General features: G+C 38.9%; 1 protein-coding gene across 1 annotated transcript; it reads left to right on the forward strand.

Moving 5' to 3' along the window:
- Positions 1–1,510: 1,510 nt before the first annotated feature.
- On the forward strand, positions 1,511–7,705 carry LOC105051785 (lipase-like PAD4). Its single transcript, XM_010932385.4, is given in 5 exon segments — positions 1,511–3,794; positions 3,934–4,249; positions 5,798–6,529; positions 6,652–7,123; positions 7,126–7,705. Coding segments are annotated over 5 exon segments (1,845 nt in total). The 5' UTR covers positions 1,511–3,762; the 3' UTR covers positions 7,419–7,705.
- Positions 7,706–10,506: the final 2,801 nt, after the last annotated feature.

Below are 10,506 nucleotides of genomic sequence, written 5' to 3' on the forward strand. Positions count from 1 at the left end.
TGTGTTTGTGAGAGAGAGAGAGAGAGGGGGCAATTAATCGAGGTGATGGAGTTTTGGTCAATTCCTCCAAATTGTTGGCAGTGCGTGCTTGCTGGAGATGGGTGTTCGGTGACTTGTTAGGGAGGGGTGAATGTCCATCGTATCTTCATCAGCAAGTAGAAGTCTCGGTCTATTTCCGATCGTTTCAGGCCTAAACTTGTAAACTTCCATTCTTATGCTGCCTTATTTCGTTTATTATTATTATTTTTGGTAACTGCTATTTGTTTAGCGCTTGAAATTTAGTTTGTCTTTGGAAAAATTTAGACTCTCGAGTTTCCCGTGACTACTACGGTTGGTTCTTTGATGTTTTATTTTAGAGGCAGCACATGATCGTGTACGAGCACTAGGCATGGGTGATTGATATGGCCTTTCTAGTGGAAGAAATTGTGTCCCCCTGCAAGTATTCGACATGTCTATGAGTGATGCAAGTGGAAGGAGTATTTGATGGATGGTTGTGATCTGCATGATTGTTTCAGATGGATGATGATGGATGACGGCAAACCATCAACCAACAAAATGTGCGGGATCTGTACTCATGTAGAGACTTGTGCCTCTCAGATTTTTCTGCCTGCAGGCCTTAAAACTAGACGTTAGAGGAAGGATGGCAAGGATTGTATGGTGTGGTCTTTGAAGGGAAGATCGTATTCTATGTTACACTTGTCTCATAGGAGGTCCGTATCGGCGTGTTAAATGGTGAAGAAAGATGCTTGGCCATCGTCTCGCCTCGGCTGTACACGGAGAGGACTCTGCTTTCGTCAAAGCATCGAGGGCTCGTCTGGTTAAAGGACCCGCGTGGACGGCTGCTTTTCATTGACTTTTTGGCCATTCTTATCCGAGGGGTCCCGCTGCTGGTTGAATTCGCGAACCCGTTCTGATGGCATCGCTCACCTGAACTGAAAATGCTTTGTAGGAGTGAGAGTTACGTTCAGGCCTTTTAGACAAGTTTCTCTGAGATGATCGTGAGCGGGTCGGGTCAAATTGAGAAAATGGGCCTTTTAAACAGATGCATGCTGTAGCGCTCTAGCTACGGTGATCGTGAGTTGGGTCCGGTCTAGATGGTTCTTTTTAGTCATGATGATTGTAAATAGGTTGGTTTGGCCTAGATGGAGCATGAGGGTAGGAGTTGTAGCAGCGCTCCTTCGCCATGACGATTGTAATGGATTTGGTCGGGACGGTTTTGCTCTAGATTTGGCATGAGGAGCGTGATTTATGGTCTTTTGGACAGTACCTGCCATAGTATCGTTGAGTCATAAGGATTGTAAGTGGGTAGCATCGGGTTTGGTCTACATTTAGGAGTCATGACCTTTGTCTTGGGATGAATGCGTGCCAAAGTAATCTTCTACTCTGATTATTGTAAGAGGGCAGGTCGGGAAAAAAAAAAAAAAAAAAAAGGTAATTATAAAGGCATGAATCGGAGGGAGGAACCTGAGCCTTGGCTCATGGTGAATCAACCCATGAATCCTGAACGGCAAGCGCCCCCCCCCCCCAAAAAAAAGAAGAAAAGAAAAGGAAAAGGAAAATGTTGGACAAGCCCCAGTTCCGGGGAGATACCTTGGCTCAGGCTTAACGTGAGTGGACCTGTGGATTCAACTCAAAAGGTCCAAAAAAAAAAAAAAAAAAAAAAAAAAAAAAGAAAAACCAAAACCCTAAATCATCAACCAGGGATGGAGGACAGCTCCACTCCGGGCAATCTAACCAAGCATGGTCAATATCCCTGTTAGGGAGCAGTGAAGCACCAAGAGAGAGAGAGAGAGATCGGGAATGGTAAGGTATACAAGAGCTGGATAGGTCAGTGTCAAGAGTCGTGAGAGGACGAAGAAGGGGGTCGGGAGAAGCTAGGGGTCAACGGAGAAAAGGTGGAGAGGACATGATCCGAATCGCGTAAGTGAGGCGAGGAGTTAAGAGGGGGGAATAGATTAGGGGGCAGCATCCATTTTTAGCGACTTCAGCTTGATGGGGAGTGGAAAATAGGCTAAAAGCGAGCAGGGTGTGGCTTCTGTTCCCAAATGACTTTTGGATAGCCTCTCCGGCACCCAAATGACCAATTCCCCGGAAGGCGCATACGAAATGTGATCCACATAGGTCCTTAAGTTGCTGGATCTTGTCATCCACTCTTTCATGTCAATTGCTGTCTTGGATAAGAATAAGAGCCATTGATTTGAGGAAAGCCTATTGGATATGATATATATTGGATTTGGATCCTGGAGTCTTAAATTATGGTCTTCTTGAAGGAAAAATAACCTTTGCTCTTTCATTACCTCTCCTCAATATCCTGTAACCCGCACGAGGGAGACACAGTGTTGAATGTTCTATAGCTTCAACTCTTTTTTGTTCCGCATATTATACGCCTACTTGAAACTTCTGGTTTCAAAAGCTCCAATTTGCAAGAACATTAGACAATTACAACTTTGCATGAGACCATTATTTAATAAAGCAAAGTAACTTCAATGCAATGCTAAAATGGTCATCAGTAGCTATGAGTTATTGTAATGGCATCAAAGTAGTGCATAACATTAACATGGCAGCATTATATGTACACATATGTTCGTAGTCTTATATTATAATAGATTGCTGTGTTGTGGATAGACTTTAAAGATGAAGTGAAACGAAGTTTTCTTGAAGTTTTGCGGTGGATGTGCCCCATCGGGTATCAGTCTCATCACTGTATTGATGCTTGGTATTGAGAAAGTAAGATGCCCTCTGTCAATTTCAAAGCGTGATGGTACTTGGGGTGGGTTAACTTAGGGGATTAGTTTAGCCAGATTTTAGTTTCTATGTGTAACACGGCATTTACTTCAATTGATGAATATTAGAATATTGTAGCAGATTCTCCACAACCATAAGAAGAAGAGAAAAATAAGAAAAAAGTGATTCCGATGTAGTCGGTCAACAATGGACGCAAACATGTTGTCCTGAGCCAAAAAAGTAATGTGACACGGAACGTGATCCTGACCCAAAAAAAGGACTTCTGGATTGACCATAAATTGAGGAGGACGAACATCTAACTATGACAAACATATTTACGAGTCTAATATTCCAGAATGATTTTGCTAGAGCAAAGTATTCAAAATCAAAAAAAAAAAAAAAAAAAGATTAAATATTTAAAATTGAATAATGAAAGATCTCATAATAATACAATAATAATAACAGATTTATGCTATTTTAATATTTTAATTATTTATATAGGAGAAAATTAGTAATGAAGACACAAGAATAAAAGCAACTCCACAGCAATAACATACACCAAATATTCTTGATTCCGTGAATAAATTCATAATGCATAAAAGCTTCCTGAATTTTTGTAATTAAATCATTAGATCCACGTATAATTACTAAATAGTTAGATAATACCTTATGGATATTTATCTTTAAATAATTTGAAAAAACTCAACCAATAAGAAAAGAAAAGATAACTCAAAATTTCTCAATGATTCAGAGAATTATGTTACCAATTTACTAAAACCATAGCCTAGCGTCATCGAATACAGTGAAGATGCAATCCCGGTGAGAAAACTCGAGAGAAGTAAACAAAATGAAGGAATAAATAAATTTTAAAAAAAAATCAACTGGGATCTGATCAGACACAATTCGCACTATGTTCCATGGTTTCCAACATGTCGTTGTCCAACACACTGCTAAAGCGTGGAACCGTAGTAAACGCGACCACCCCAGCCTCTCTACCACATCCTCAAGACCCAAAACGCACGCTTCACCTTTGAAACGATGGAAGAAGGAAAGGAAGAAGAGCACTCCATGTAAGTATCTCCGTCTCCTCTCTTTCCTTCTCGTTTCCATACATTATTATTATCTCATTTACAAACTTATAACCCAGCAGTGTGTGTGTGTGTGTGTGTATAAAGAGCTATAATTTGGTTCTTCTTATTGTGTTTAAAGGTTTGAGAGTAGCTATCTGCTGGGGGCTCTCTTGGCATCCTCCCCTCTGCTGACACAAGCCTGGAGTCAGTGCATGCGTGCCAACGCCGGAGGCTCGAGCTTTACGCTCGAGCGGTACGATGAGACGGTCTACGTCGCGTTCTCCGGTGTCCAGACCGGGGTGCCGGTCACCCATAGCTTGGTTCCGATCGGCAGTGGCGGGCATGGGCTCTTCTCTCCGTTGGTGGGTGGCGAGGTGGGTGGTAGCGAGCCGGTGCTCGTCCAAGCCGCCATCCTCCATGTCTTTCTTGCTTTGTTTCGCACCAATGAATTCCAGGTGGGTGTGACTCTCCGTTTGCCCAGCTTTAATTCTCCTCTCTCTCTCTCTCTGCTCTTTTTTGTTTTTTTTGGTTATCTTTAATTGTGTTTAGTGGGAATGGCTAATCCCAATCCATTCCCTCCTCCTTTCTTCTTTGCTTTAAAGCTGTATAATTAGGATTGTAAAGAAAAAAAATATAAGGAGGAAAAAAAAGGAAAATATTAAAAATCTTTCAGAAGATGATCTTTTGTATCTAGTTTGATTTTATGTGGAAAATGCCGGAATCTGTCTCTTCCTAGTCAAAGGATTACCATAAGAGGAATGCAGAAAGAAATATATTAAAATAACAAGCAATTCTAACAAACGAATACATAACTCTGGAAAATCGAATATGTTTAATGGTGAAAAGCTACTTGATTTTTTTTGATAAACCTCCTTTTAGAGGAAGAAGGTTTTTGAGAGGTAACTGTGATTTCTCAGGTATTTGTGAGGGTTGCTCAATTATTTAGTACTGCAAAAAAAAAAAAAAATACAAAGTAATTTGGAGACATGACAACCTACACTTGTTATCACCAGCATCCATCAACACCAAAATGAACACATTACGGTTGAGATGTGGAGCTACATATTATGGAATCTAACCATTATCACTAGAATTCATCATTATCCCAAATACATTGCGAAGATGATGAACTCCAAAATTTTTCGCATATTTCTATATCTCATTGACATCAAGTTCAACGATAATTTGTAGCTTGGGTCAAATAAATACTCCACCCATAAGTGTAGGAGTTTACGGGGCATGCCCACCTTGGGGTCAAAGATTTCACTTCATCCTGACCTTCCACTTGAAAAAATGTGTAGAAATTAAGTCTTAAAACCCGGCTATTCTGCGGTGCGTAGGATGCATCACATCGTATGGTGCATCGTGCATGACACGGCATGCATATTGTTTGCGGACTGTCCATTGTACGATGGATGACAATGCGATGCACTATACACCACAGAGGATCCATGCTTTCTTGAGTCTTACAGAACATTCCAAAAAGTTCCTCTGGTAAGAGTCTGAATAGGTTTGGTCTCTGTTCTGCACCACGTGTCTAGAATCATATGATCTTTACTTGACAGGATCCAATTAATTTTAGACCCATACCTACTCTTCCATTGTCATCAGTATCTTAGACAAACATTGCTGTCTGCCTCGATGAAGACATTTAACTACCACCCTTTGATTCAAAAGCCCCAGACAATAGCCATATTTGACCACTTGGCTGAGAAGTTCTGCTTCAGGTTCAGCTCTTTTACATCTAGCCTTGTAAATTCCACACATCAATTCACATTGGTTCATTAAGATATTTTCTACTCTCTATGGCTATGAGCCCCCTTTTTTTTTTATTGTAAGCTCAAATTTAAGTTCGAACACTAAAAACATTCCAGAGCCATATATATCATATAGCACTAATCCCTTCAACTTACAGAACCTGATAACAAAGTATTCATATGGTTGGTCTAAAATTTAATGGGTCAAGTAACCAGACCTGCTTTCTTTCTTCTCAACATGGTTAGATGCTGGCAACAGAGATCAAAAACAAGGCAGTAATATTCACAGGCCACTCGATCGGAGGCGCCCTCGCTTCCCTCGCTGCCCTTCACTTCCTTTGCTCATCATCTTGCTCTAGTTATCCATCACCTTCTGCTCTTTTCTGCATCACATTTGGAAGCCCATTGCTCGGAAATGAAGCACTATCTCGAGCTGTGCAGAGGGAAAGATGGTGTGGTAATTTCTGCCATGTCGTTGCCCGGCACGACGTTGTACCAAGGCTCCTCCTTTGCCCTCTCAACCTGCTCTCTCCTCAGCTAGTGATCCACCTACTGCAGTCATGGCAACTCTTGCTTCAGTGTCCTCAGGTGGCAAGGCCCACATCGGCATTGTCTGATCAAGAGAAGGCAGAATTGCACGCACTTATCTCAATGCACATTGATGCGGCAGCAACCGAGCAAGAGATATCTGCTGCAACTCAGCAAAGGAGCCCATATTGGCCATTCGGGAACTATGCGTTGTGCTCGGTGGAAGGGGTTGTCTGCTTCGATGATCCACTCGTCGTGGTGCGAATGCTCCACTCGACATTCATGACAGGGTCTAGCATTGAGGAGGAACATCTCTCATATGGAGATCTTTTCGGAAAAATACTAGAGAACCTGCTACTAAAGAAGAGAATTGCCACTGAAGAGGTGCCAGAGTCTAATTTTGGTGCAGGAATTTCACTGGCACTTGAGGCATCTGGCATTGGAAACCAGGTAGTGTACTATTCTACCTCAGATTCAATGTAGTATTTTGTATCACCTAAGCATCTTGAATACTACACCCATGAAAGGAAGAAGAGAAAAGAACTAACTTGTCATCCATTTCTTATCAACAGGACATGGGAGCTCTGAGGGCACGTCAATGCTTAAAGATGTCAAAGAGAATGGGATGCAGTCCCGGTTTGATCAGTGCCAGTCTAGCGATAAAGCTAGGCAAGATAACGCCATGGCGTGCCCAGATCGAATGGTACAAAGCCTCTTGCGACGACGATATGGGCTACTATGACTCCTTCAAGCTCAGGAAATTCCCCAAGAAAGACTCCAAGACTAACATGAATCGCCATAGGCTGGCCAAGTTCTGGGACGATCTCATCGACATGCTCCAAAACAATCAACTGCCTCATGACTTCCACGAGCGAGGAAAGTGGGTCAATGCAGCTCAATTCTACAAACTCCTGGTGGAACCATTAGACATCGCCGAGTACTATAGAGTCCAGATGCACAAGAAGAAAGGCCACTACTTGACTCATGGGAGGGAGAGGAGGTATCAAGTGTTTGATAGGTGGTGGAGAGATAGGAAGAAAGTTCTTATGAGGGAGAGAACTCGAAGAGGAGCAAGTTTGCAGGGTTGACACAGGATTCTTGCTTCTGGGCCAAGGTAGAGATGGCAAAAGAATGGTTAGAGGATGCTAGGACTGAGAGTGATCACGTAGAACTGGCACAAACTTTGGAGAAGTTGAAAGGATTCGAGTCTTACGCAAAGCAAATGGTTGAAGGGAAAGAGGTCTCCATAGATGTGCTGGCTCCACGTTCGAGTTATACACTGTGGGTGGAAGAATGGAAGGATCTGCAGTTGAACTTAGGCTTGCAAATTGCACCTTGATTTCACCCTTGATGTATACTTTTTCTCTTTTTCTCTCCTTCTAAATATTAACTTAGTAATTTTTTAGCAGTATGAGTATAGCTAGCGTGCTAGTATGATGTCCTAAAGAATTCTGCCATGGAACTAAGCTTTCTATCAGATAGCCTGTCGGTAGGATGTATGACTGATTACTATATACAGTTGCAGTTCTAGATAATGTAACAAAATAATATTATGTAAATCTCTTGAATTATGTTGGAGAAATAGTATTTATTAATTGAAAGGTATTGTAAACTTTCCATTTTAAATTATCACTAACCTTTTCACGACATCCAATTATCCTTGACTGGTAGGTGTCACTGTTTACCATTCAAGCGGTTAAGCTCTGAAGCTAGATTTTTATTTTATTTTATTTTATTTTGAGGCGGGGGTGGTGGGGGCTTCAACATTTTTTTATGGGCCAGGCCCATCGACTCCTTTGTCGCTTGGAAGACAACCCAAATGTGTCGGTCTATTACAAAAATTTCAATCGCATTTGATGTTTGGAGAAATTTTTTGTACACCATATGTACAAAAAATATACATTCTATCTGATTGGCTACATAATCATCATTTTCAATGCGTATTTAATGTTTGTATTTTATTTTTTGTTTAAAATTTTAAATAATAAAAATATTCCTCCCCTTCTAAAAAGAATTATGACATCCTGTGGCGACATTATAACATCATGTGTTAAAATTATGATTTTTATACAGAATATCATAATTTTAATAGAGATATTTTTATTATTTAAAAGTTTCATAAATTTTTCAACGATAAAAACGTTCTTTCCTCTTTATGACATCCTGCGAAAAAATTCTGACATCCTGTGCAGGAAGTTATAATTTCGCCACAGAATATCATAATTTTTCAAAAAAAAGAGACATTTTCGTCATTCAAAATTTCAAACAAAAAAGTGAAACTACAGTATTAAATGTACGTTAGAAAATAGTGATCATATTGCCCAATCAGATGGGATAGTGTATTTTTTTATATTGCATATGGTGTACAATGAATTTTTATAGGAATTGGGAACTTGTGTCCCCCATTAGTGCTTTTTTTTTTTTTTTTTTCTTGGGATGGTGAGCGGGATGAGTGGGCAAGGTGTGTAATGCTTTAATTTGCCTAGTTGGCTGAGATATTTATTCACAATAATTGCTTAAGTAATTTTGAACCATTATTAGATATTTTTTAACCAATTTACAACTTTATTATTGCTCTGTCCAGCAAGTATTTTTTTTTCTATCAAAAATTTAAAGAAAGTAATTTTTATCAAAAAATTAAAGATATGAAAATATAGTTCCTCCTTTGAACTGTCAATACGTTTGTTTGAAACAAAGAAGAATAAAGTGAATCACACTTAGATTGCCAATAAATGAGTTATTTTGGCTCAATGGAAAGAGACATTCATGCATTTGAATTATTAATTACTAATCACCAAAAATTAGAAATATCCATGCATGTATACTTTCCATCAAATCAAATAGTGTAGCAATAAATTGGAATCAACATCACCCGACTTAGACTAGGTCTAAATTGGAAGTGATTGAGCCAACACATCAATTTAGTGGATTAAAGCATATCAAGTTTGGAGCCAATATTATAACAATCCAGAATTTCATTCAAAAAGATCAGTCGGAAGATATTATTTAGATTTTTGATCCTGTATAAATATCCGAGATCTTTTAACAAATAACTAAACACATACCTGAAGAGTCTTCACATAGGTATCAGAGTGTAAATATATTTTCAAAGCTACAAGCTCATTATTTTATTATCATAAACTATTCATAGATATCACATAGGTATCTCTTTTATTTATTTATAATATTTAAAAATTTATTTCAAAAATTGGTCAGAAAATATTATTTAAGTTCTTTGGTCCTATATAAGTATCTAAAATTTTTTCAACAAATAATAAATATAGAACTAAATATGTACCTATATAGATTTTACATATATGATAGGTGGTCTAACTAATTAGTAGTTCTATCGAAGACATTTGGTTAGGATAAAGCAGCCGTCTAGGTTTGGCAATTGCGTGTACCGTTGAGGTGGTGGCATCATAACTGCGTTAGTAGAGATGCAAAAACAAGTTCATGTATAGTCTGACAATGTCCTTATCATCAAAAAAGTTTCGGGATATCCCGATCACATATGGTTTGATTTTTGACACCTACATGTGAACTTGATCCATATCGCAAGATTCCTGTCAATTCTGGCCTCGGGCATCCTTTAGGTTAGATCCTGACCACACCTTTTGTTAAGCATATGGTTATCTTCAGTAGGCCTTAGATCTTCTGGGCAATTCAACCTGATCAGAAATTAAGTCTGAATCTTGTTAATAAATTAATAGGGTACAAAATGGGTATGAAAGCAAGATTGATGCATTCCTAACTCCGAAGAATCACTATTTTGCAAGCATTTGAAACCAGATCTACTTTGCCTGCCTTGTTAACTCTTATCATTGTTATCTAGGTCTAAATCAGCTCACGTGATGGTTGGATATGAACTTGTCCATCTACTGAAATCAATGTGCACCTAAATCCTAGACCACACAATTTTTCTTGTTGAGTTTTTTTTTTGTTCCATTATTGTCCTTCAAGTAGTCCATTCCTACAAGGCTATCATGGAGACAATTCAATTTCTTTAGGCTGACAAATTTACCCAGCTGTGCTCAATTAAAGTGTTATTATTTCCATAAATTGACAACACCACCTCATGTCCTGCACTTTGTATAATGCATGTTGAGATCATTGATTGTCCTATTTCTATTAGGACTCTATTCTAATATTATTCTACTTAAGTATTCTTTCTAAAATTTCTAAAATATGTTTTTAGTGATGTTTTGATTTTTGAATTTAGTAGGAATCTCACCGATGCGATGCTTGATTTAAAAAGATTTTTGATGCTGCTTTGGATTGTAGAAAGAGAGAGGAGAAGTGTCATCCTTTGCAAAGTATGAGAGAGAATTTTTTTTTTTTTTATTCCTTCCATCATATGTTTTCTTTATATTTGTTATTGGATCGACAAGATCGATCTACTTCAAGCAGCATATCACTCTATATAC

The sequence above is a fragment of the Elaeis guineensis genome, chromosome 9 (genome assembly GCF_000442705.2).
Source record: "Elaeis guineensis isolate ETL-2024a chromosome 9, EG11, whole genome shotgun sequence".
NCBI lineage: Eukaryota > Viridiplantae > Streptophyta > Magnoliopsida > Arecales > Arecaceae > Elaeis > Elaeis guineensis.